We start from the raw sequence: 27,200 nt of genomic DNA, 5'->3' as shown, positions 1-27,200 counted from the left end.
ATTTAAACTCATGAGTGACGGGGAGGACTCTACTGTTGCTTGTGCTGCTTTAGAGATGGGAATAAATATTGAGATTAATGTTTAAAGTTGATGCTTTTTTTTTTATCTTCATGCAAAATGTTCACAATGTGCTTTAAATGACGATATACACATTTTGATATGTTTACAGATATTTCTACTAGCATCCATAGGCAGCACAGCACCCCTGATGATATTAGAGATAGGCTAATATCAATGTGCAAAAACATTTAACACTTTATGTGCACTCTGTGCATAATAGTGTTTTTTAACTGAATGTACAGACTACATTTGTTACAACTGCAGATCTGTTTTTGGCTCCTCAACTATTTTGATTTCTTTTTAATTTAATTGTGCACTGTGTGTTCCTTTTTTGGCTTTCCTTGCGCTTTGCTGCTGTAACACTGTACATCCCTCCGTTGAGGGATGAATAAAGGTTTATCTTATTTTAAAGTTGTATTCAGTATTAAACCAGGTAAATTGGTGTTGTCCTTGCATCACCAGAGGGCGCTGTGGCTCAGCTGACTCTTACACATGCATGCTATCACAGAGTATGGTGCAAGTGAGACTGAATAAATACAACATACAAAATACAACATAATGTGACACAAAGGATCTGTTTTATTTATGGTCAAAATTAGACAACAATTACAAATCCTAAGTTCAGAATAAACAACTTTAGATTTCTGAATAAATGATCAACACCAAAATAATTTATTAAGAAAATAAACATACATCTTCAAAAATATACAGTCATTATGCTTCATTAACATTGACTGAGCTCTCAGTAAGTGACAGATTTGTCTCATGACACATTCACATTTGTGGTGAATCATAACATACAAACATGTAGAAATACTTTCTGGTACGAGGTGAGAGGACACATAAAAATGAGGTTTAAATCTCTTACTTCAACGTTAAGGAGGTGTGAGAAGCAGCAGACTTCCTGTGACAGATAGTCCTCGTGTCATTTATATCAGAGACATAAACCTGAAAACACCTGGTTAGTCCATGTTTTGGTCTCTCCACCATGTATTGTTCTCAACATTGCGTACAATTCTTAAAAACAATTGTAAAATAAACGTGGAACAATTAAAAAGCATTCCTGTGAGGTGAGATCACTGCCAAACTGGAAGTCCGAGTTTAAGGTGCATCCATTTGCAAAGCCTAATAAAGAGCAGTTTCTTCTCCGCACCTAACTGGGGTGTGGCGTCTCTGTTGCCTTCAAACTCTGAGGAAAGAAAAGTTAGAATGATCAGGAAATGGGAAATCTAGTATTTTTGTTATTTAAACCATGTCCTAGCTGCTTTGCAGAAATCTGATGTAGCTGATTTAATGTAAGAAAATGGGACATCACTTCAGTGCTACTCTGGTAACTATTGCAGATCTCACTGCCCCTTTAAGCCTACTCCTGACTTTAACCTGTCAGGCCACTCTTGAGCAATTAAGAGGCCTGTAGCAGGCCATGCTCACCCCCTTTGTTTGCTGCAATATGCTGAGCTGCAGGACAGGTTGCTGACAACTCCAAGTGTTGACTGTAGTAGGTGCATTATTGAGTGAGTAATTTGTATATGTGCACATATATCCTCTTGTGCATATATGAGACTGTTAAGTTTATTATTTGATTTATGGGTGTGGCTCTGATTAATGTTTGTTGTTTTCCTTTAAGCTTTAAAATCACCTGACGACTATTCTCATCACTACAAGTGGAATTGATTTGGAAATGAAGAAATGAAGAAATGAAGAAACTTTACTCTGGTCCCTGCACTTTTATTGGTGCAACAATGCAGAAGCTTTATGTTTTGCAAACACACTTTCTACAATAAACAGAGACCACGTGTTGACTCCAAACGCTGTGATTGGTCAGTAGTTCAGTGTTTATTGTTACTTGGTAACTTTAAGGAATCGAGTGAAATAGCCCCAAACCAAAACTGGTCCTGTCAATGATAAGTCAAATTAATTATTTGATAAACTGATTATGCAAATAACAAACAAACAAACAAACCTTTGTACGGTTAAGCTCCCATACATATGCAGTAAGCATTCTTTAATGTAACAGGATGTCTGTTTTGAATGGGAACGTCCTGAACATATGCATCACGGTGTAGGATTGTAAAGAAGTGGGAATCAGTGGGGGAAATCTGACGCTCAACAGTAAGTCAAACCTAAACCATTGGTGACCCTTGATTTACCCCCTTTGATCTGGTATTAATCCATCCAAGTTTGTACTTTTAGCGTGTTTCTGTAAGCGATCTTGTTATCTTTCTAATGTATTAATAAAGTCATCTTGTAATTTAATGTTAAAAAAAACTTTATAATGTATATTTACATTAAAGTTCTTTAGTATGTTTCATTATTATAATATGTATGTCCTCCTTTTACTTCTCATTAAAGTCTACTAGCCAACATTTATATTTCTTCTCCATAATTCTCCAAACTGTTAACCTGCAAACTCAGTTTTCTATGATCTCAAATGGCAAATGAGACAATTATTGCTGTACCCCAGAGACACTCAAATTAATTACAAACATTATTTGATTTACTTTTGTTTTTGTTGGTTTCATCAAACATTAAATGTTCTATCTACACTGTACTTGGCTATTTGAGGCTACACCTGATTTCTGCAGTAACATGGGGCAGAGTCAGTACAGCAATGTAAACAAACATCTTTATTTCAGGATGTCTCCTGTTAACTGAGAGGATAAGAAGGTAAAACAAGCAGAGTATCTCCTCTTCATTCTGTTGCGCCTTGGATGATTTTTTTACCTCACCTGTGAGTAGTTGTATGAAGGCAGCACAGGCGCAGCTCTTGTGTAGTCGGGGGGGTTGGCATGGGGGTCGTAACCCAGACGAGCTAGCATGGGCGCAATTTCCGCCATGTCACTCAACACGTCAGAGGGAATGTTCCCAACCCACTTAGAGAGCGCTTCAGTGTTCACTGGCTTCATCACCTGGTCGGTAGAGCGCTCCACCCTATAAACAAACAGACACACGGTCAGGTGTAAGTTTGTTAGATAACAATGTGGAAAGTTTAAAATAAATGGAGGAGAAGAAGTGCAAAGTACCAATTGTAAGGATATTACATGGATGTAGAAGATTTAGATGCTTAACTAACGAAAATCTGTCATAACATGTAAAAAGATACACGTATGTTCCTTCTTGTCTATTCACTTTGTCTACATTTAATATAAAAAAACAAAAAAACAATTCTAATATGAAAAACAATATTGGTACAATCTAGTCATTTAAACCAGAATTAAAATAAAGTTAGTGAATGCATGTATACAAAAGAAATAAACCTACATAATATGATCAGTGGGTTTCACTTTATTTCTTTGACTTGTTTGAATTGTGGATTTGTAGATCTATAGATATAAACCCTGTCCACCATATACAATTAAATGTGTGTCAACATTTGTATACACAGCACTCAGGCCCACAACATGGCATATTTGTGAAAATTGTACGTATGAAGATGTTAAAGTTTCATGTGCCAGTTGTTGCATAACATCAAATACCGAGGCCTAAATCCTTCACACACACACACGCCAGGTTTGGGTGTTTGCAGTTTAAAACAGCAGGACTCTCACCAAATTCCCAGAGTTGGCCTGTAATCATTCACTCTACTTGATTCACGACAATTAAGAGTAGCAGCGCAAATTAAACACCTACACAGGGATGTCTGTAAGCTTAAATGGACCTTCAAATCTTTGGATCCTACACAGAAAAAAAAATGGACTTTGCACCAGTTCCCTCAAACATTCAATGTCTTTTTTTTGGACATTAACATTAAATGTATTAATATTAGTAGTATTGTATTAATTAAATGTAGGACAACAGACTGCAGGAAGAAGGCGCATCAGCTGAGGGCGAATACAAAATAACTCCTACACAGCGTTATAACACAAACCCCAGGGACTAGTAGTCATGTGACCCCCTCATGGGCGGCAGGGCAAGTAGAGATATTTCTTACTGAACAATAGAGTTTAAAATTACCTTCACTGCCTCTCTTTTACTCACATCATGGCACATAACAGAAGGATAGAAATTTTTATATTAAAGTGATTTAATATATATACACACACACACATATATATGTACTCTAGACTTAGACTAAAAGCCTTAGAATTTTCATTTTAAAATGCTAAATAATGGAATTTCAAACGTGATTAAAAATATGATTCATCTTGATTTAACTATTGAATTTTATGAAATAAAATGAAAAATTGCAAAACCTTAAAATTAAATGAATGGTTTAAAAAATAAAAATTAGGCAATTTTGATATATTTTGAAGTCCTTGAAGACATTAATCATTTATAGTATGTGTCTGAATATGAATACAATTTCATGTTAGAAAAATACAACATTTAAAAATATATCTGTTTGCGATAGTGAGGTCCATGAAATGTATTAAATACCAAAAATTTAAACCCTCCTGAACTTCAAAGCTTTTGAAAAGTACTCAAGGCTATATTAGACCGTGCATAAGGATAGCATGATTTAAGGAATAAGACTTTTCCAAGACTTGCAAATGTTACTGTTACTTTTGAAACACCCACACTTGACCTTTAACTGTGGTAGTTTAACCAATCAGACAGCCCCAGTTTCGTGTGCTGAGGTTGAGACTCATCTCTGTGAAACTACTGCCAAACCACACAAAAAAACAAAAAGCAACAACAACCTGCCTTTCCAGTAAAAATCTGAAAACCTCAGGACATTGAAGTGTAATTTTAGTCTGGATACAACCACAGCTAAGAGGTGAGCTCTGTGTACATACACACATTTCAAAGACTCACTTGGACAAAGAAACACCACCAGCTTTTCCGATTAGCTCTTCATGGTGCAGCACTGATGGGTCCCACTGCAGATCTAGGAAGTGAAGCAGCTTCCTCATTTCCTCCTCCGCGTGGAGGACAAGCTGCTCGTAGCGGACGGGCAGACACCGGTCCTCCCCAGCTGCCTCGCACTGACTGAACATGGTCTCCACCGCGCTGCTCCACTTAGTCAGACAGTCCCTGTAGCTGGTCAGGTCGAAGCCAGAGATGGTCACCTGTGGATGGACAGAGAGAAAGGAGAGATAAACACCAATCATGAAAGAGTGTGTACATGTGCCATTATGTGACAATATAGCTTCCTTTCTGTGTTCAGACCTCAAAAGAGGCTGTTTGGAAATCTGAGAGGAAGTGTTTCTGGTAAGAGCAAAAATCCCAGCATACCTTGCGTGATATCATGGAGTGAACGGTGGCCCGTCCGTCTCGCAGCATGAGCACAAATTTGCCTTTAGGGAAGATGCGGGACAGATATGAAAGAGACTTCAAAGCAAACGGGTCCTTGTTGCAGAGGCGTGGAGCCGGCTCCCCATGGCCGACTATCACCTGAAAAGTGAAAATGTCATGTTTATACTGAGGCCCAAACATGACCATGTGTGTAATTTCTACTAACAGGGATGAGCACTTGTTGTAATGGTTCTAATATAGCAAAGTATGGACATTTTTCCCAAGATAGACGAGGTATGACTGAGTGTGAAGAAACATTTACACAAATAAAATGTTTAATTTACTTGTTTTAACCACAAAGTGGACATGTTGGGAAATAAGTGTATTCTAAATTACAAGTGGGGAGCTCAATTTGGGACTTGAGAGGTGCAGCTAACCAGCCTATGGGGTTAGTGTGCACACTCCTGTACAGAGGCGAAAGACCTCGAGTTTGGTTTTGAATCTGTCCTGTGGCTCCTTACCTGCATGTCATTCCTATAGAATGTAAATGTTAATAGACGCAGCATGAATGATGTCACCATCTCAAAAGTGAGAAATAGGTGCTTATTTGTTTTCTGTGATTGAAAATGTAATTAAAATAGGGCTTTGGATGGAAGAACAGAGAGAGAAAAAAAATCTGAATTTGTCATTTTGGTAATTGTAACAAACATTTTTTGAATTTCATTTATAAAAATGAATAAGCAGCTCACCTCTAACAGGAATGCTCGTACTGCTGAGTCCAACACCTGGTCTGTGACCCCAGCCTCGTCGAGCCGTATCCTCTCCTTCACCGAGCGGCTCCAGGTGGCCCGCATGGCCAGAAGACGGGGAATCACTCGAGTCTCTTCCCCACAACGCACGTGACTGTGGGCGTCCAGCATGACGCGCATCAGCGTGGTGCCGCTCCTGGGGAAGCCTCCGATGAAGATCAGGGGCGTGTCTTCTGGGAAGTGTTCAGTCAGGGATAAACTCTGATTGGCCAAACCCAGGTTGAGCTCCATCCACCTGTAACGATGGCTTTTTGGAGGGCACTCTACACCACTCATGCCCAGGTAAAGCAAGGAGGCGGAGCAGAGGAGCACACAGCCCAGGAGGAGGCTGGATCTGCTGTTCCTCATTGTGGCTTCATAAAATGCACCAATAATGAGGTCTCTGGAATGTGGGTTCTTGTTAAATATCAGCAAAGATCGGTTGGCTTGAAGCTGAAGTGATAATGAGGAAGTTCTGATCGAGGGTGATGTCCAGATGGGATATTCAGGGGTGGGCAAGGAGGGCTAGTCGCTCCTCTGCAACTCCTCAGCCTTGGTGTCGCAGGGCAGGATCCAGGCCTGCTGCGCTCCACAGCTGGCCACGTTTCTTAATCATTGTTACCTAAACAGAAGAACACATCATACACTTCAATCAGAAATGCATGGAACCTTCATCAGCTTACATGGCATGCATACAAAAAAGGATGCTCCCGTGCCAGTATCTTCAATTGTACTCCAGTTTAGGATTTTCCTTCACAACTTTTCGACAAACAAACAAACATACTGTACATCATCATGATGTATTATATTTCCAAACATTAGCCACTACCCGGCATGATAGAGCTATTATTGGCAAGGTGTGATGGTGTGATTTTTCCTACTGACTACATGACTGTAACTTTGCCAAGAGCACTAAACGCTTCCAGAGAGGCTGAATCACATCCAGTTTTATTTTGCATCTCTCCACTGGGACGATCCAGACTGTGGAGCAGTATCACAGTTCAGTCTCATACAGTGCATCTTAAGCGGCTAATTACTGCTTCGTCTTGTTTTAATTCTCACTGACAGTTTCTGCCACACAACACCACTTCTCTAGGATCAGATTACATTTTACAAAGCGTAGACTCACACAACTTCCCCATTTCTCTTCAATGTTCACTGCAAGGAGTAGTTACATCAACATTAGCCTGCCTGTAGTTCCTCTTTATAGCAACATATGAATACACACAAGGTTGCAAGGAGAATAGAATTCAGCTGGTCATTATCTTCAAAACTTTTCATTTACTGGTTAAACTCAGCGTTTGAACTATTTCTGAAGCAACTTCACAGACTTTTAACTTCTCTTTTCCTTTTCCCTAATGTCCCTTTCTCACATGTACTGTGGTATTTCTGTCTAGTTGAGACTGTACAGGGAGCCTGACATCTGGATGCCACGTGGGGGAACACTCCTCTCTCAGGGCTGGAGTAGCTGGCCTGTAAAATTTGACGATCAAAGTAAAAGGGGAAAACAGCTGGAAATGAGGACATCGTGGCCTGGCTGGGTTATTGAGGTGCTGCCTTAAGCCCCACTAAGTCCACTGGTATTTCCACAAGCTTTACATGTAATTCTAATGCATTTCCATGCAGAGATTAAGCCACTTGGAGTGTACAAAGAATTAGGCCAGTGGTTTAAGACGTGCCTTGCTGATTTATTTCCCTCCTCTGTAAGGGCTTTTTCTCATTAAAGGTCCAGTTAACCACAAATACAAAACACGTTAACAGTTATTTTCATTAATGATTCATTTGTCGTTTTTTTTTTCTTGATCATCATGTTGTCTATAAAACTCTAAAAAAATAGCAAAGATAAATATCAGAATTTCTCAAAGCAAATCTTTATTTGGGCAACTATTTGTTGTTAAGTCTTGAGCCCCAAAATTTTAATTTACAAGCAAGAACAAGAAAAGCAAACAATCTTTAAAATGGAAAAGCAGGAAATGATAGAAATCTTTGTATTCTTCCTGGAATAAATGACTTGATAACTGTCAGTTATTTTTAAGTCTGTTGACCAAATAAGTACTTGTTCCAGCTCTATAATTTACTTCTGGTCTTATCTGGACGTGCAGGTACACATACTGTTAACTGTTTTGGGACCCTTTAAGAGATATTCTTGCTGATTGTTTCTTTTTTTTAATCATGTGGGCGCCAAAATGTAATGACCTTCACAAACATTGTTTTTTTTGAGGGTAATGCAGAAACATCAACAACATATCTAAATTATCGGTAACTAAACTACCTCCTTGGCTAGACTCTAGGCTTATTTGACTTTTTTCTTCACAAAGTGGTTCCTGCTAAAAACCTGTCTGTCTATTCTGGGGCACTGACCTTGAAGAAGGCAAATGAGTTCTCTGATCAGGGACAAGTCAAAGAAACAAAGTCTATAATAAGCAGAGACAGTGTAACCTGTGATCTGTCTAGAGGAGGTGGTTAAGGTGACAGGTAGGAAAACAGCAGGCTGACATCTTTGAGCAGCAACCCAGATTGTGTGTCACCTCCTTATGTTCACAGGAGGGAACACACGCTTTCTGCCTAAGTCTAAAAGGGAGAACATATCCGATATTTCCTCTGAACTTGGACAAGCCTTGATATAGGCTACATCAATCTGCCAAAGTTATCAGTTCATCAATTCGTAAATCCTCCACAATTAAACATACTTCTGATGTAGTTTTGTCTGTATTAGTGTTTTTGTAGCAATTCTAGTATTCTTTATCTCAGCTGTGAAGACAGTTTCCACTCAGCAGCAAAACGAGTTTCCTGAAAGTAAACCTCTATTACGAGTCCTTTCTCATTGCTACTTTTTGGTTGCTTTGCAGGCATTTTTGGTGATTAAGGCACCACTGACACATCACTGACACTGATTTCCTGCCGAAAGAGAGACATTTAACTCTTGCTTTTTAATTACCTACAGCAGCATACCCGCATGAACTGATACCTTCAATGGTCCCCTGCTTCATGGTGCATATTAGTTTTGCAACCTTGCAAAAAAAAAAAAGAATATGTGGTGAACCAGGTGCATATTGGTGCAAACAAGTCAAAGCTATTACCGCGGTGTGTGTTTGCGTGTGTATAAACAGGATTATTCCACAGCTTTACAGTGAAGGCCCAGCAGCCATGAACATCTGGCCTGGCTTGAAGATGCATGTTGTCTGCACCCGAGGCAGGCGGCCACCAGGTGAATGACCTGCTATCAGACAAACGCAGACCAGAGGCCACCCATACTCAACAGAAAAAAACGCTGTAAGCACCTCATTAATAGCGTTTTACCTGCTACAAGAACATTCATTGAGCTGTGGAGGCAACTCGTCAAACGGTGTGTTCACTCACCAACGTCTCGGAAACTGTCGAAATCCTGAGAGAAAAAAACACACATCAACCTTGATCCAAAAGCCGAAACCAGCAGCTCCTTCTATCGACGACCACATCGGTGTTCTCTCTCATTTGTCGGTGAAAAGAAGCAGCCGTAATGTCTACGGCATTTGATATGCAATACACATAACAAAACGTTTTGTTTTTTTTAACGCTGGTTCCTGATGTAACTTTGCACCGTGAGAAGTCGAGCTGTATCCACCGCTGGGAGAAGAAAAAAAAAAAAACACGCCAGCGAGCAAAGAGCGCAGCAAGGCAGAGAAAGCAGGGCGCTGATTGGTCAACGGCCCTTCTGAATACTAAAAGCGCATCTGCTTGGGCGATCCCTATTGGTGGAGATGTTAAAGGGCAATTCCGCAGCAGTGACACGACAAGCTCGCTTATTTTTCGCCCGAGGCTTAAATTACTTAACTTGCATCGATTTGTATGCTGTGAGCGAAAGCCCTGAGGGAAAATTTAATCACAGTGTGAGGTTTAGTTGAGGCTTATCTTCGCCTCATTTAATTTGTCCACCTTTTCATTTGCACAACATATTTCAGTGGCTCTGGATCTTCGTGATGGATTGCGGCCCCTGAGGTGAACCTCAAAACATAAACCTGTCAAATTATTACAAAGAAAACATAAATAATCTCTGAAATTCATGAATAAGTAAGGAGATACTTACATAATCAATGAGTTAAGTGCTTGGGAGACCTGAAGGTGTTAAAATGTTGAGCAAATAAATGAATGACTTTTCCCTAATGTTCAGAACGGGTATTTTATATTTTTAAACCATTGGATATGGTTTCTTTTTTATTTAACAATTATTTAATAACATTCAGGGCCTGAACTCCTGAGTCCCTGAAAAACTGTTGGCTTCAGCTATTGGGTTATTAAAACTTGGATGAAGAACTTGAATTTTATTGTCTTCAGTGTTACTAAATTAACCTCCATGTGTTCAAAGTTCAACCTTGAACTAAAATATTTTTTGCAATTATTACCTCAATAAATAACAGAAAAACCCATTGTTGAATATAACAGCAGCACCTCTCTAGCCATAACACAAAATCCTTGATGCTTAAATGGTCACACGGAATGATGGTGTTATCCAGATGTGTTTGTTTTCAAGATGACACTGATGAAGGTCACAAGCCGAAACGCTTTGGACTAATTTGTTAATAAAGTTGATCTTCATTCTATAAGTGTTGCTGGATTTTGACCTCTTCAGTTTCAAGCTTTACAGACATTGGGGTCACTCAAGGCTCCTAGGTGTAATTTTCTAAATCAGTGTCCATCTAACTTTTTTGTTGATTCTTACCAAAGCAAGCACAGGAAACCGATGTGATACACGAACAGGAAACTCAAAACGGAAAGGTACATGAGTGTAACCAGCACATACTTCCTCTGCTGTGTCACAACATTTATAGACCAACCTCCAGAGACTCTTATGAATCAGCCTACATTTCAAAACATGTTAAGATGGCCAACAGCATTGTCTCTGACCCTAACCACAGCCTGAACTGTGAATTTGAAGTTTTAACATTAAACCTGATATATACAAGGTCCCACGTTTTAAAAAGGAAAAAACAAAACACTCTTTTGTAAACAAGTCAATCCTAAAATTCAATATGGAGTTGAATCCCAGACCAAAGCGCAATGAAGGCCTCTGAATATAAGTCTGATGTTTGAATGTTGTCTCAGATGTTTGTGTCTTGTTTGATTTTTGTCGTTAATGGAGCTGCACATTTCAGACCTTGTCTGACAATAAACTCTTATCTATCAAACAACATCACAGCTGAGAAAAAACAAGCTGCTCCGGAGTCGGTGGATTAGGAGTTTCTGTCTTCACATCAGTTTACAGATATATCCTGAGTGATTACACAAACCTATCTAACAAAAAAATGCATGTGGGCTTTGATAGATGACATTATTAGAGGAGGATCAATAATTGATTGCAAATTTTAAACTTGACACCTAAAACACTCTTCCAAAATTACTAAATGATCAGTAAAGACAATGACCCATATGATGGCTTCCCAGTATACTACGCGGGCTGTTCTTCCTTTGTGTTGCATTCACAGACAGGATGCAGATAAAAGACGCATTGAGGATGATGCCACTATTGTCTGATACTGAATAGGGTTTCTGATTATAGTCCTACAGTTGTACCATGTGTAAACCAGAAGAAAAGCCTGCAGCCTTTGTTGAAAACTGTTGTTGACTTGATGACAGTCACAATTCAATAGATATTTTCTCATTATGGAGGAAAAAAACAAGTGCTACAAAAAGTACTGCATTAGAAAAAGACAGGAATTACCTCTTGGTAAACACGTTTGTTATCACACAGCCACTCTTATATTATTACCTGACCTTGTGTTAGTGCTGTACCATTACAAGTCTGACTTGGTAAATCATACAGCAGCAAAAACCCCTTATTTTACACACGAATGAGAGAATGACAGTGATGAGTAGCATTAAGTCAGGAGCCACAAACCCAGCACAATAACAACAGTCTGTCTCTGCATAAACGATATCTAAGGTGGAATACAAATTAGATCAGTACAATGCAAAACATCTGTGACTCTCTGTCCTAACACCTGTCCTTATGAAGGGATGTGCTCATTAGATTTGAATCCATTTGTAAATAAAAAAGCAAACGCAAATTAGAACGGGCTTATCTTTTTCTGTTCAAAATTAAGTAAAGGGTTCCTTTTATCCACGACCAGGCAGCATTTGTGTCTCCCTTTAGTCACCTTGTTGTTTAATTCAAACAGGGATGCAAAATTGTGCCGGTAAAAAGCAGTCCAGTTGTGTATTCACTTCAAACTTTACTCCAGTTCTCCAAGAACAGTCCGAGTCATTCTGGGCGTCACTGTGTCATGACTGTTCACCACCTTCCCCCATCTCTGCATCTGCATTTTCCAGCTCCGGGTCACCAGGTAGAGCAGCAGAGACCGTTTGGATGAGCTCCTCAATCTGCGCCTCCGATAGCCGCTCTTCACTCTCCTCCACCAACTGAACACCGACAGAGAACAAGTTTCAGTAAAATCAAATAGTTTGAACGGGAACTTCTATTTTTTCTGTTGCATTTATTCACCTTATTCAAAGTTAACCTAAGTGTTATATCACATTACCACATGCTTTAATCAACACTTGGTCTTAGAAAGTTGTCAAGGATTTATTAGATGTTCAGATGTCCAAAATGAATGATAAGTCCTTGAATAGCACATATTCAAATGTCCAGGTTTATATTTTTATTTGAGGGTCCAGTCTATCCAAAAATGTGTACACGCTTCAATAATCAAGAAACACAACCATTTCATATCTCTTGCTTTTTTAAACACAACATGTGATCAAAAACAAAAGCATTAAAGAAAATCTTTAAAGTACTCAGAATAATCCATGGTAGGTAACCCCACCTGCTGACACAGATCATGTGATATGACACATGCATCTGAAAGCATCAGAATAGCCACTCACTGTAGTTTAAGGTGAAATGTCAAATGCTGTTTCCAAATTTATAAAAGCAGTTTACTTAACATTTATAAACAGCACCAGTTCTTAAGTGGTTTGTAAAACTGGATGTTGGCACATGCAAAATGACAGAAAGACACAACATAAAAACAGGGATTTTAATTATAGAACGTCAGAGATGATGTAACATGTGATCAGTAAAGAAAGCAGAGCATGTGTCAACCAGTCCGAGGTCAATTTCCAGCTGTGGAACTATGCCTTTCATCTGAGTGAGTCCAAATAGCTGCAGGGCCGTTTTACTTTTCCATGTGCACCACTACAGGTTATTGATGTCACTGGTAATGGACTGAATGTCTGAAACCCCAAAATGCAATTTGGCCTGAGTGAACAAGCGGTCCATGTTGTGTCCTGCTGAGAGGTGGATCTCCAGAGAAGCATCGATGACACAGATTCAGACATTTAAACAAGTGCCACCAATAAAAGGCTTTCATCGTGATTTTCCTTCTATAAGGGAGCCAAATGAGTCTTTTTCAGTGAATAAATGACTCAACACGTTTGCTTTGGAATTATGTGACTATGACTGTGGCCGAGTAGTCAAAACAAAAAAAAACGTTATCCAATGTCTTTTCTAAAACAATTTTAGAATGGAAAACACTTTGAGGTCAAGGAAAGATGTAAAGGAGAACTACTAAAAATCAAAGGTAGCCACAGCGCAGAGAGTATCTCGCTACACTTTCATTACCTAACCATTATGCAACAAACAATGGCCTGCAGCGGGGAAACTACAGTGATGTGGGGTGCAGGAAGACTAGCGGTTATGTCGCATCCCATGTACGGAGGCTATTCCTCCAGGTAGGTGACGCTTTCGAGCCGACCTGTGGCTCCTTTTTTTGCAAGTCATTCCCCACTCTCTCTGATTGCCCACTCTATCCACTGTCCTATCCAATGAAGGATACAAGCTTACAAATAAATCTTTAAATATACAGAATATATGTAAATAAATCTTCTAAGATATGCTCTTACATATAACTCAGTGTAAAAATGGTAAATGGACTTGAGCTTGTGTAGGGCTTTTTTTCTATTCTTCTAACTACTCAAAGCGCTTTTACATCGCATGTCTCACCTGCCCATTCTCACACTGATGGCAGAGGTTGTAAAGTGACAGATCAGAAATAACTAATCCCATTCTTAGCACCCAAGCACCTTGGGGTTAAGTGTCTTGCCCAAGGACACATCGGACATGTGGCTGCAGGAGCTGGGGATTGAACCCCAAACCTTCCGGTTGAGAGACAACCGACTCTACCCACTGAGCCACACCCGCCCAAAAACATGGCTTCATTCATAGGTTGGTAATTAAATTAAACAAAAGCCGTCACATTGGAAACAGTGCCATCCCACTGGAATCTCATTGAGACTTCTTGAATGTCATTGTTTTTTTAGGTTTGTGATTATATGTTCTTGTGATGTCCAAATGATACGCTCTTCAATGATACTGGTGCGAGGAATAGTGCGACAGCATTATTTCCTTTCTTGTCCGAAGGATGGTCCAGTGTTGCCTATGCTAAAAATCATGTGAAAGGAATCATTAAAGCACCTGTTCTAGATACTTCTACTTCTGAAAGATACTTTCAGATCATTTTCTTTGAGGTAGGAAAAGAAAAGACACTATTTGACCACAACCTTCGGTTATGAGTAACAACAAAGCTGCATTTCTAAGGCTGAGATTTGTTCCTATATTCTTGTAATTGTATTTTAATCCCATAAAACAAAATACCACTATGTTTCTCAAGACTTTCATATATTTTCACCTGTGGATTTATACACAAATGATTCTCTAGTGAGTATTTCCAGCAGCGTTAAGTGTATTTGGAACAGACTGGCATGTCAGCCAGTGCAACAGGGAGGCTTCTGGATGTCTTTAAAACTGTTTCATACAAAAAATACTGAGGGATAGAATCACCTTATTGTCTGTATTCGACTTTTGAAGGTCGTATGGCACTGACACTCGATTTTATACACGTCTTATTATATGACACTCAGCATATTTTATCACAATAATTGGATGGAATGCATACCAGTGGTTAATAAACAATACGACAGCTAAAATAAGATGTACTAGTAATTATGGCATTAAAGTAAAAACTCACAAGTTGAATTTCCACTGCTGTTTGTGGTCGGTGGTTCAGAAGCTGCAGTTTCTCCGCCCTGATGGGTGAAATACAACAGATAACACACAAATCATTACAGTGCACTGTATATGTTTATGTTATTCAAAAGTTGTGTTTTCAATAAAACATGAAGAGTATATCTACGGCTGTGCTGAGCTCACTGACTTTGTGAGTTTGTGAGGCATCATGGTGTTAAGGAACTCTTTGACGACCTCTGGACTCTGCCTGCTGCAGGGTGTCTTTGACAGATACTTCAGTGTCTGTTTGGAAATACAGGAGAAACTGTTGGCGGGTTTTTGTGGAAGTTTCCATGCGACACAAGTGAATCTTAGAACAGGTTTAAAGCTGTGAAGAGAGAGAGAGGATATGTGCCTACCTCATACATGATGGTGTTGAGGTTCTGCTGCCCTGTGCTGTGTTTGTTCTTCCCGTTGTCCTTCCTCTGTTCCTTCAGGTCTGTGAGGAGTTTGAACACCTGAAAAACACAGACATCAACATTTGAAGTGAAGGTAAATCATATGAATCAATTCAAAGATTGAACAAATTTTTTTTTTAATGTAAAATAGTGAGACAAAAATATATATGACCTTACCTCATAGTTGCTCAGCATAGCAGCGCTTGAGTTTTTCCTGATGATAAGAAATAAAAGCATACAGGTTCATTCTTGCTGAACCTCTGAAAGCTTTTTATGTGACCAAATCATTTGAACTCAAATGTCAACTTTCTATCCTTCCAAGCTTTTGACCAGATCTCACAGTCTTCACCTCTACTCCCAGGGTGAAGATAACCATAAAATGCAAAGCTCTAAAAGATGGATGGGGGACTTTTGAGCTCAAATTATTGGAGTTATAAAAACCAGAATAAGTGTTTTGATGTTGACAATTTCAGAATGAAGAGGGCTGAACCGGCTGGCTGCATTAAAAATATGATAAGCTGCTTTTATGTATTTAAACATTTTGTTGTTCAAACTATGTTATGATCCATCTGTATTCTACAGGACAAATGAAAACAGTACACTGGTCGTGTACTGACCAGAACCAGGAAATGGGACCACATCACTCCTGTCCTGGCTTCTCTGCACTGGCTCCCTGTACAGTCTAGAATAGAATTCAAGATCCTTCTTCTCACCTACAAAGCTCTAAATGGCCAGGCACCATCTTATCTTAAGGAGCTACTAGTACCGTACTGTCCCTCGAGAGTGTTGCGGTCCCGGAGTGCAGGCCTGCTAGTGGTACCTACAGTCTCTAAGTGTACTATGGGAGGTAAAGCCTTCAGTTATCGGGCTCCTCTCCTCTGGAACCGCCTTCCAGCCGGGGTCCGGGAGGCAGACACAGTCTGTATTTTTAAGAATAGACTTAAAACTTTCCTTTTTGATAAATCTTATAGTTAGCTCCTAGTTATGCTGCTATAGGCTTAGACTACCGGGGGAACTGTCACCTTGAGCTCCTCTCTCTCTCTCTCTCTCTCTCTGTGCATATACAGTACATCATATTACTGCATGTATCTCTCTCTCTCTCTCTCTCTGTGCATATACAGTACATCATATTACTGCATGTATCTCTCTCTCTCTCTGTGCATATACAGTACATCATATTACTGCATGTATCTATCTGTAAATCTCAGTCACTAACCACCTACTTTCCTGAGAGCTCTTGAGCTCTCTTAGGCTCCTCAAGATCGCTGGTTGACGGCCCCCCCCCCCCCACCGGATTGTTGATGGACGGCTTGCCTCCCCCCACCCCCTTGCTCCCTATCCCTCTTCCTGCATCTTATCCCATCTCTCCCCCTATCCCTTTCCAAGCCCGGCGCAGTCTAGGCCTGTGAAGGCTGTTTCATCATGAGCCGGCCGAAGATTTCTGCCTTTTAATAAGGCAGTTTTTTCTTACCACTGTAACTTTTGCTGCTTTGCTAAAGTGCTCATGATGGATAGGCCGGATCTTTGTAATATAGCAATAAGTAAGGTATTTTACCTGCTTTTTGTAAAGTATCTTGAGATAACACTTGTTGAGTTGACGCTATACAAAATAAATTTAATTTAGTTTAATTGAATAGGAAAACGCTTTAAATAATTAGTCTTGGATCATTCTCTTCATTTAACTTAACCAGATAATTTTATGAACAGTTTCTTTAACACTGACGGGAAAACGTTAAATTACATTTGGTATCATTTAATCACAATGCAGATCCTTAACGTGTAGCTCACAATGAAACACTGATCACACATGCAGCCTGCTCCCAGCTGATGAAACAAATTAGCGATAACTGCGACGAAGGCGTAGCTGTTATACCTTTATAACTACATTTAAAAATTAAAAATAAACAACTGTTGACAAAAAACTCCCCGCGCAAATTTCTGTATTTTGTATAAATAAATAAAACAAAGGGATCTTACACTTCCATTTCGACAGGAACTGTGCTGCAGTCCCGCTTCAAATGCGCCGGGTAGAAACAGACGCAGTAACGAAGGTTCCTCCTTCTTCCGAAAAAACAGTTTAATAATGCACACAAAGCATCACCTGAGATCTGAAATTATTTGATTAACCTATTTCAATGTGATTTAATGTTTCTAGCCGTCTGTATGTGGTATCCCAATCTCTGTTCAAAGATCAGTTTTGTTGTAGAAATCAACGTTGTATGATTTCTCTTCTGTATGTAACAAACATTAAAATGCAGTGTACAATAAACGATAGATCTTTATATTGTAATTTCCTACCTGTGTTGAATGATGGCTTTCAAACAGTGTACAAATGTGTATACACGTTGTATAAAATACAAATTAGAAGTGTTAGAAAATGCAGGTGATATTTTCAATTACACTCTTTTGACCTCTCATTCATCAGAATCAGAATATTTTTTAATACCAAGTACATTTACACATACAAAGAATTTGTCTTGGTGCAAAACAGTTAACAAAGGAAATAAAGCAAAAACAAACAACTGAAATAACAAAATATGAGACATTCATAGTTTATGCGATTATTACCTAAAAACACAACCAAGATCCATGAAGGCTACGAAAGATGTCATATTATTAGGCCTACATGAGACATTTTCCATTATGAATTTCAATACAATGACAGTTTAATAGAATATGGCAAAATCATTTGTATTCAATCCTTTTGTAATGTACATACAAATAAGCAATAATCACAACCGCGGATACTGCTGAAAATAATACATAAATGAAACAACATTTCTGATCCATTATTATCAAAGAATAATAGACATAAAAAATATATAGAGCCAGTCTTGTAACCTGAGTAAAATCAGTTTTATCTTTTGTATTTATGCACAAAGATTTCTGACAAATCTGAAAGCTTAACCCTGAACATGATTTAATGAATATGATAACATCAACTAATTATGTTATCTGTTTCATTTATTAGGCCAGACCTCCAACCAATGCAGTCATATTTGTTTTGAAACAGCACATAAATAAGTAAGTGTACATTTACAGAAAGCTTTAACAAAAAGGAGAATGCAGAGATCATGAAAATAATGCAACACATTTTTACTGAAAGTGATGCTTCAAACAATGAATACACCAAGTTTAGCTTTAGATATCCCCACCATTACCTGCCCTGTTTGATAAAACTAGTATCCTGGACCATGAAAAAAGACATGTCGGATACTGTTGCTAACTACACTTATCTGTGTACAGTTTGTACTCAGAGTGTGTCCATAGGGACAGGTTCCTCTCTCTGAAGTAAGAGTCCAAAAAACATCTTCAAACGTTCCTCATTTGTGTGAACCAAGTTGTTGAATGCCTTTTGAAATGATGTGAGATTTCTGCTTTCGACCAATTTCTTCAAATTGCTCATCATGTTTTGGTGTTGTGAATAATTGCAAGCCAGGTATTTCTTTAGCACATCAAATCTTGCATTTTCCACCATCTGGATGATGATGTGTTCTAGGATGAGGGACAAAGGATAGCCAAACTCTATGACACTGCTTCTTTCACCCCTTCCGTTTCTGTATTCATATCCTGCTGAATGCATTGCAACAACATTGCAGTGCTCGTCAAAGACCGGAGAGCCAGATGAGCCGAAATAAAAGCAAGACTTGTAAGTGAGAACCTGTTTCAAACCATTAACAGATTGTGACACACTTTCAAAAAAATTATTAGTTATAAAATTAATGTACTCCTGGTCTTTAAAGTACTGCTTGCTGTCTGGCAGAACACCATCCAGGTTTCCATTGCAATGGTTCTGTACAACTTGTTTGCGGTTATCAGTGGGAATAATCCAGCATGGGTCGATCTTCTTTACACCATCATTGGGGTGCCCAATGATGCAAATTCCTCCACCACTGGGGAGGAACCCAAAGTGTTTTAAGAGACACCGCGGTAGTTTTTGATCAGAACTGATCCTCAACAAAGCCCAGTCATTCATGTGGCCCGAGTTGTCACAATAGTACTCCCAGGCTGTAACCTCCTCCACCTTTGCTCCTGAATCCCATTGGTCCAGACTCTCAAAAGAGAAATGGACAGTCATCGACTCAGATAACTGCTTTGTGCTCTCATTATAAATGTTTTTAATTACGTGGCCATTTGTGAGGACAAACTTGTCAAAAAGGAGAAAGCCACTTCCGCTAGGTTTCCCATTTATCCTCACAGCACAAACAGAATCACTGAGAGCCATCAGCTTCTTCATTGTTTTCACCTCTCTGCATGTCTCAGCACTCTTTCCGTACTCTACACGAAAGAGATTCTGGATATTAGAACGCTTTGAAAGTCCAGTTTTCATCCCTTTCACCCGTTGTTTTACCTGGAAAGATAGGTGACTCTTTAGATTTTCCGAATTGGGTATTTTTTCTGTCTGTCGAATGCCATTTTGCTTTGAATTTCCCTTACTTATGTTGTCAGTCACTGACTGGTTTGTGGTAGACTGCTGCTGAGGATCTTGGTTTTCAACTTGGATCTCGGAGTCAGATTTCTGAGATTCGCTCTGAAGCACATCTGCATCTTCAAGGCTTTCAGGTTGACTTTCTGGTTGAGTACACTTACTGATCATTTTGATCTTGACAGTTTTACCATCAAGATCATCAACTAAGTTGTGCATTTCAGTTCTTACTTCAGTGTTTTTATCAATGAGCGCACAGTTTGTTTGGAACGCTTTTTTCAGTAAGCGTCCATCTCTTTTCAGTGCCTCTTTCACTTTCTCTCCTTTCAAACCATAAACGGTAATTTCCTCAAACTTTATTTTAAGTTCTTTGTTTTTCATGATACGTGCTACTTTTTCCCCTCCTTTTGTCACCACATGAAACACCACAAGCTTGTCAGGGGGAACCTGTCCTTGGCGAATAGCAGAAGCTCGATTTCTAGGTAATTGCGAGTGCTTGTCTGCCGCTTTTATGTACTTGACAGTAAGACGTTCATTCTTAATGAAGCTGCATGGGAAGTGTGAACTGATAGCTCTCCCATCACGTACAATGACAAGTTCCCTGTTTGTATTCTTTTTTGCAAGAACTCTGAACTGTGCACTCTTCTTCAGTGAGTCCTCGATAGTTCCTGTCTTACCGCAGGTCAAGTTTGTGGGGTTCTTGTCACTTCCCACCCACTCAAAGGAATGGGTTGCATGTAGCTCCTCATCCTAGGAATATAACACATTTATTGTTGAAAAATAAACTTAATTTCATGATGACAATCACACTCTTAAATAAAACATTAATCAGATAGACCTGTTTAGGTGTTGACAGTGGACGCTGGGTTAGAGGACTGGCACATCCCGGTGAGGTTTCTGGTTTACCACAGGGCTGATAACAGACAGACAGTCACGTTATATAATCTCAAGAAAGGCCAACGTGCAATTAAAACAAATTTGTATTTGTGCCTTTAGTATTCATTTAAATGTGAGACAATACAAATATAATCTTTGTATGCGGTCAACAATTTCTCACAGATCCATTGGCCTTTAGTTATCTACATTTTTAGAATGGCTTGACATCATTAGATAATAATAATAATAACTTTATTTATATAGCACCTTTAAAAACAATTGTTTACATAGTGCTGTCAAAGACAAATCAAATACATCAACACAACAACAGAACAGAGATCAACAGATGGGCCAAACAGAGAGGGCAACAATAATATAAATGCAAATAACAGGAATAAGATAAATACAACAGGCAGGTAGATTTCAGCAAAAAAATATTTTTACCTTGACATATTTGTCCATTGGTCCACTTTTTCGAGGCTGAATCTTAGACCCCTTCTTTGACATGTTTTCACTTCGCATCAACTTCGCTGCAATCTGAAAAGATGGTGATGTAGAGTCTTAGATACAGGAAAACGAAAATCCATTTCTAATCAGTGTTTATTGCATTAGTTTATTGATAGCCTAACAATCGTTATTTGAGCTGATACTCTTTTTTCATGGTTTCACTCAATTTAAGCCTACAACAAGCAGAACTCACAAAAGTGCAACTATTAAAAAATAAAAAGGAGACAAACTGTTAAAACAGACGTTTATTAAAGCTATAAATAAACAAGCTTCCGAAAAAAAAAAATCAGATAGAGTGATCTAGCATTAGGTGTTCACAAAAGGGGCAAAAGATGGTTTGTTAACGATAAGATAGTTTTTATTAATTCTCGTAGCCTATTACACATCAACTATTTGCTCAATATAAACTTGATACATCCCACATCTTCTCTGTAGGAGCCACACTGTTTGTTGTTGTTGTTGTTGTTGTTACAACATGCAGACTTCACTGAGAACACACTGAAGTCGGAAGAACCAGAGTTACAGTAAGGATTTTTCATAAATATCCAGGGTATTTGGGGTAATTTCTAATTCCATTTACATTTGTGAACAAAATATTTCCCATACAAAATAAACAAATTTAACATAAAATCTTTCGCTGTCAATCCCACTCTTGTCATAAACAAAAAACACGATATCCTTTTCCTTCAATTGAACATTTAAACCAGTCTTTGTTTTAAAGAACAGCTCCAACTCGAACCAAAATAGGCCAATATGCAAGCGTTCATAAACCAAGCGAACAATGCTTTCAAGTTTGTTGTTACAGAAAACACTTTTCTCCATCTCTCTGAATCTTGCAATTATTTGGTTTATTGGATAAATTAAATGTATATTTTTTAAAGCAACTTCTTTAATTTTATTGGTGAAACAAAATCTTTGATTAAAAATCCAAACTGACTTCCATTATATATTACCAAACTAGCATCCCAATAGGGTCTGGCCTGAGGAGTTGCGGTGTCTTGAAGAAGCTTCCTTAGGTGACTATTGGTGCACTTTTTGTTTGTTAAATAAATGGAGGTAAAATAAAATAGAGATTCAAATTAAATTGTGGTTTACCTCTCCAACCCCTCGTATAAAAACAACAATATGGAATAGCATCAAAAACAAAGGCAAACTCCTTCAGGGGGAAACTGGTCTTCTGTATTTCTTTAAGAATTCTGGGCAAGTAAACAGCAGTCTGTTTTCGCTTAATAATTGTGTCACAAATAAAACATAATTTTAACCCAGCTGTTAGAGAACAACATTTTATTCTTCAACATCTTATTGTTCCAAATAGAGTTTTGAGTGGAGAGAAGTTGTGCTTATAAATGATTAACCAAGATAATAAAGCTTGCTTATGGTATTTCGACAGATTATCAGGAATCTTATTTACAGTGTATATCAAAAAATATAGAAGAAAATCAATACCACTAACCTTTTGAAAAATAAGGTCTGGTATAATAAACCATAAACTCTTTTGCCGTGTATATATCTTTTAATCCAATTTACTTTGAAAACCGTGTTTGATGTGCCAAAATGTAATACATTCAAACCCCCTTCCCATAACGAGTTATACAATACACTTTTCCTTAAACAATGTTGTTTATTCTTCCACACACAATCAAAAAGCTTCCAGTCAATCTGTTTCACTATTTCTTGTGGAACATCAAGAACCATTGCTGGATATACCAGCCGTGAGAGCTCCTCACTAAGTGGATGGAAAAGATATTAGTTAGGATGCTTAATTACTTCCTTGAACAAAGAGGATTATTTACATCATATCACCACAAAGCAAACATCAGTTACCACAAAAGTGATCAAACATACACACACATACAAGAAATAACTATTCATATGCTTTGGAGAACAGATAGGTTTTGAGTTTTGCTTTAAAAGTAGACACAGTAGTGATGGACATCAAGTCAGCAGGTCAGAGTATGTTAGCCTACATAAAGAAGGGCCACAGTAACTATAGGCCCCCTGTCCAGGTTGGGTTGTAGTCTGTGAGCAGGCCAGAAATGTACCCAGCAGCTAAACCATTAAGGATTTTGAAGGTGTGTTGTACAAGGAGCCAATGGAGAGTTTTGAGGACTGGAGTGGTATGATCAAATTTTCTCGTACGGGTCAGCACAGGCTGCTGAATTTTTAATAAGTTTAAGTCTTCTTACAGATTGATTGAATAATCCATATAGATTTTTTTTTGTTTGTTTAATTTTGTCATTTACATTTAATGTAAAGTAGTGTCACACCGTAGGTGGCGGTATGCACCTCTTTAAACTATGGTTGTAACTGCCATTAAATTAAAAGAAGAAGAAGAAGGGCTTTTAATTTAACATCTCACACAAACGATACATTTTAACACTACCTGACAACCCAAGTAAAACTGAGATATTAAGAAAGGATGTGAGTTTAACAGCACACAGGGCACTTTTTATGTCACTAGAAACGGCAGAGTCCGTGCCGGTGTAGGCTACTAGATGTGCTCGGGGGTTCAGATCGACTCGGGGTCCTGCGCCTGCTAGTGAAGTCACATAATATGATCGGTTTATAGTTTCAGGGGCGTCGCCAGGAACTCTGGGCCCCATGAAAAGATCTCACATAGAACCCCTACCATGGCCCAAACTAAATCCAGAGAATTTCTACAATTTCTACACTTTAATTCTTCTTACACTGCATTATAATTTGTCTCACCTGACATTAAAAATTGTGTTTTTTGGGCAGAAGTAGCGGTCTCAGTTTTAATGCAAGCGCGACAACATCATATGAACTACTCTGAATCTGTTGATATCAAATATGTTACTGTAGCTCGCTGGGAAAGACGCTAAATATAGCTCCAAAGTGGACCCTTTTTGACCGCGATGTAATATATTTTATAAAATAAGGTCGTATGAAATTGTATCTATGAAGGGGATTAATAAAATATATTTATACATAAAACACAGATATGATCCAAACAATGTTCTTGGCTGAATTCCTCTATAACAACTGGTTTAATATGCAGCCTGCCACATCTCTCACTCTTGACTCGACTGACCGATGAAAAATTAATCCAGTCGAGAGGTGGTGGGAGGACTAAACCATTCTGCGCATTCAGAAGGGGGGGAGAGGGCCCTGGGTAGTTAGTCCCACTTTTCTCCCCACTAAGACGCCCCTGTATAGTTTTATAGGAGTTTATAGAGTTTATAGGTTTTGTGGGTCTTTGAGCACAACAGTGACCGCCCACTGACGATATGACATCTAATTCGGCACTAAAAACCGGAAAAAAGACAAAAAGACTGTGTTGTCTACATGGTTTCGTTCCTAAATCAAGGAACTACCCATCCCACAATCCATTGTGAATTATATCATGTCATGAACTATGGTCATGAATGTAATATTTACAGTCTATGTCATGAACACCCGAGCACATCTGGTAGCCTACCTACACACCATGTTAATCCACAAATGTCCTCACTGCGTTTTCTTTCTCGGGTTAAATTCTGTAAACAAAACCCTGAGCTCGTCTCCTCGTCAGTCAGTGTTTCACATTTAAAAACAACTGTATTTTATTTTAAACATTTGAAAAATAAAACTGATTAAAACCATTAAAACACGTAGGGGGCAACTGAGGCCAATAACTCCTGAGTAGCGTGCAGAGGTAGAGAGCCTTTTTGTGCCAAGTGGGCGGGTCCATAAAATGTTGACGCAATGTGAAAGCTATGCACATTAAGCAGGAAATCAGAAATGCGGAAGTCTCCTGAAAAACTCCGGAGATTACGCTACCAAGGAGAGATTTAGGGTATAGGCTGTGTGATTCAAATTATCTATCTTACATTTTTCCCCAAAAATCTCAAAGTGCTACAGGAAGAAAAAATAGAAATAAAAACAAATTTAATCAACTAAGCAACTAACGAAACTACAAGCACAAGCAGAAAGCCTTTTAACTATTAATCCTACATACATGGTCTCCCCTGAAACAATCTTACACAGTTTGGATAAGGTGAAAATTAAATTATCCTAAATGTAACTGCAGACTACTTCAGTGCTGGGCAAACAGCCCTTTAACATTGTGTCTGGAGGTTTTTTTTTAAATGAAATTATTCTATCAAGATACTCCTTAATAGTTTAACCCACTCGGCTGTCAGATGTTAAACCTTTAAAGAGTAGTTTAAAGTTATTTTACCAAAAACTTTCGGGATTCTTGTAGACTGTCGAGCGAGACGCGACTCCAAAATCTTGTGCGTCTGTATCGTTGTTCTCTCACGGCAGCGAAAGAACATCCCAGAAACTGGAATTTCAATTGTCGCGCCTTTTTCAGATGCGCCTCCCTTCAGTGACACCTGGTATGGAAGGCCAAACTGTTCAAATACACCTGACTTTCAACACGTTAACAATACTTTGGTTACAGATTGTCAACAAACACGGTGACAACACAGTTATTCTGTTAACCAGTTAACTGGTTAAAATAATTAGCGTATGCACTTGCACATACATATAAACTCTGTGGAGACGGATTTAAAAAATCTACTGATTTATGCTAGTCTGGACTGCTGCTCTAATCCATGTTTATAAACAGCCAATGCTCTGGGCTGATCCAGTGAAACTGCATGACTCGCTCTTCATGTCTCAGTTCATGGGACGTATCCCTATACTGCCTGGTGTTGATGATGGTGTTGTTGTGTAATGCATTATTGAGAGCATTTTCTATCGCTCGAGTCAATTGAGGCCCAGGGTTGCTGGAGTCTCGGAAACACACACAGCAATCAGCAACTTCAGGCATGTAGAACATTTCAAATCTAAATTTTTATGGCAGATTAGAGGCCTACCTCTACAAATACACCATCACACTCCCCATATTCCCTGCATCCAGAAAACAAGGTTGACTTACCTGCCACACCACCTTCTGACAGATCTAAACACAAAAACAGAGGGTAAGGAAAAGGCATATCTGGCTCTGTATGAAAGCAATGCCAAGCCTGAAAATGCTTTGTAGATGGTGCATAAGTACCGCAAATGGTATGAAGGGTTGGTGACTCTTAAACAGGCTGACTCCCCAAATATTAAATCAAAGCATCAAACACGAAAAACACCAAGCACCTTTAAAGGAAGAATATGCAACTTTTTTTATCCAGTAGATGTCGCCCTTGAGCACCAGCATGAAACCAAAACAACTTGCACTGCATTGTTGTGTTAGCATACTAATGCTATCGCTCTTTATTTTGCTTGTATCTTCACACTGCATGTAAATATACACAAAATGACCGTGATCTAAAAATGCTTACGTGGCATTCAAATAAGCAGTGAGTACAGTATGTTATTCTTCTTTTCTCTAGTCCCTCAATTAAACAACTTTTGTATGCAAGTTGATGAGCCAGCTGGTCGTCCATGTAAACACACTGTAGATACGGCTCAGAAAACATCACAGACAGCGGGACCCAGTTGTCACACTCATTGTAGACAGTCATGACTGAAAGTTATTTTCAGAGGATATACTTGATTGCTGCTACATTTGTAGCATGAAAAAAAGTGTGAAAATCGCATATTCTTCTTTTAAGAAGAACCTTAATGTTCCATAATGCACAGATTGCAGAACTTCAAGAGAGATATCAAACAGTCCAATCAGACTGAGACCAACAACATATTTAAAATATAATAGGAATGAAGGAGAAATCCTGTATTGACTATTCAAAGTGGCACAAAGAGAATTCAGATGTTCGCTCAGAAGAATAAGAATAACTAATGCAATAAGATCAACAGCACTTCAATACAATAGGAAGAAGCAAATTAACTATATCAGCGGAGCCACAAATGAAAAAAGAAATCAACTGGTAAAGAGGAGACAGTAACCAAGCAAGATAAAAAATAAGCTCCTGGAAAAAACATCATTAGAAGTTTAGGAAGGAGTATCCTTGGATCAGGGTTTCATACAGTGA

At 38.7% G+C, this 27,200-nt stretch overlaps 3 protein-coding genes across 3 annotated transcripts; all 3 read right to left on the bottom strand.

The window, feature by feature from the left end:
* Nucleotides 1-616: 616 nt before the first annotated feature.
* LOC109985318 (protein-tyrosine sulfotransferase 1) lies at nucleotides 617-9,652 on the bottom strand. Its single transcript, XM_020635605.3, has 6 exons — nucleotides 9,384-9,652; nucleotides 5,985-6,645; nucleotides 5,236-5,394; nucleotides 4,816-5,069; nucleotides 2,790-2,991; nucleotides 617-1,249 (listed from the first exon to the last, which is right to left on the bottom strand). The coding sequence occupies exons 2-6, from the start codon at nucleotides 6,390-6,392 to the stop codon at nucleotides 1,214-1,216; spliced, it is 1,059 nt and encodes a 352-aa protein (XP_020491261.1). The 5' UTR covers nucleotides 6,393-6,645; nucleotides 9,384-9,652; the 3' UTR covers nucleotides 617-1,213.
* Nucleotides 9,653-10,773: 1,121 nt separating this feature from the next.
* On the bottom strand, nucleotides 10,774-17,494 carry crcp (calcitonin gene-related peptide-receptor component protein). Its single transcript, XM_020635508.3, has 6 exons — nucleotides 17,439-17,494; nucleotides 15,639-15,675; nucleotides 15,423-15,521; nucleotides 15,212-15,306; nucleotides 15,026-15,083; nucleotides 10,774-12,419 (listed from the first exon to the last, which is right to left on the bottom strand). The coding sequence occupies exons 1-6, from the start codon at nucleotides 17,444-17,446 to the stop codon at nucleotides 12,282-12,284; spliced, it is 435 nt and encodes a 144-aa protein (XP_020491164.1). The 5' UTR covers nucleotides 17,447-17,494; the 3' UTR covers nucleotides 10,774-12,281.
* Nucleotides 17,495-17,878: 384 nt separating this feature from the next.
* LOC109979637 (serine protease FAM111A) lies at nucleotides 17,879-26,224 on the bottom strand. The gene is made up of 4 exons (XM_065963307.1): nucleotides 25,451-26,224; nucleotides 21,208-21,300; nucleotides 20,726-20,800; nucleotides 17,879-20,637 (listed from the first exon to the last, which is right to left on the bottom strand). Exons 2-4 carry the CDS (start codon nucleotides 21,283-21,285, stop codon nucleotides 18,715-18,717), a joined length of 2,076 nt encoding a protein of 691 aa, XP_065819379.1. The 5' UTR covers nucleotides 21,286-21,300; nucleotides 25,451-26,224; the 3' UTR covers nucleotides 17,879-18,714.
* Between the last annotated feature and the right edge of the window lie 976 nt (nucleotides 26,225-27,200).

Source organism: Labrus bergylta, chromosome 14 (assembly GCF_963930695.1).
Source record: "Labrus bergylta chromosome 14, fLabBer1.1, whole genome shotgun sequence".
NCBI classification, from domain to species: domain Eukaryota; kingdom Metazoa; phylum Chordata; class Actinopteri; order Labriformes; family Labridae; genus Labrus; species Labrus bergylta.
Note: the sequence above shows the minus strand (reverse complement) of the source record. Positions and strands in the feature narration are given on the sequence as shown.

Coding starts and splice junctions, on each gene's coding strand:
- LOC109985318 (XM_020635605.3), bottom strand. CDS start 6,392: ATGAGGAACAGCAGATCCAGCCTCCTCCTGGGCTGTGTGCTCCTCTGC. Junction 2,992..4,815: donor GGTGGTGTTTCTTTGTCCAA/GTGAGTCTTTGA, acceptor GTTTGTTTATAG/GGTGGAGCGCTCTACCGACC. Junction 1,250..2,789: donor CTTCATACAACTACTCACAG/GTGAGGTAAAAA, acceptor TTCTTTCCTCAG/AGTTTGAAGGCAACAGAGAC.
- crcp (XM_020635508.3), bottom strand. Junction 15,522..15,638: donor CTATGCTGAGCAACTATGAG/GTAAGGTCATAT, acceptor TGTGTTTTTCAG/GTGTTCAAACTCCTCACAGA. Junction 15,307..15,422: donor TCAACACCATCATGTATGAG/GTAGGCACATAT, acceptor ATTTCCAAACAG/ACACTGAAGTATCTGTCAAA.
- LOC109979637 (XM_065963307.1), bottom strand. CDS start 21,285: ATGCGAAGTGAAAACATGTCAAAGAAGGGGTCTAAGATTCAGCCTCGA. Junction 20,801..21,207: donor CAATGGACAAATATGTCAAG/GTAAAAATATTT, acceptor GTCTGTTATCAG/CCCTGTGGTAAACCAGAAAC. Junction 20,638..20,725: donor CACTGTCAACACCTAAACAG/GTCTATCTGATT, acceptor TTATATTCCTAG/GATGAGGAGCTACATGCAAC.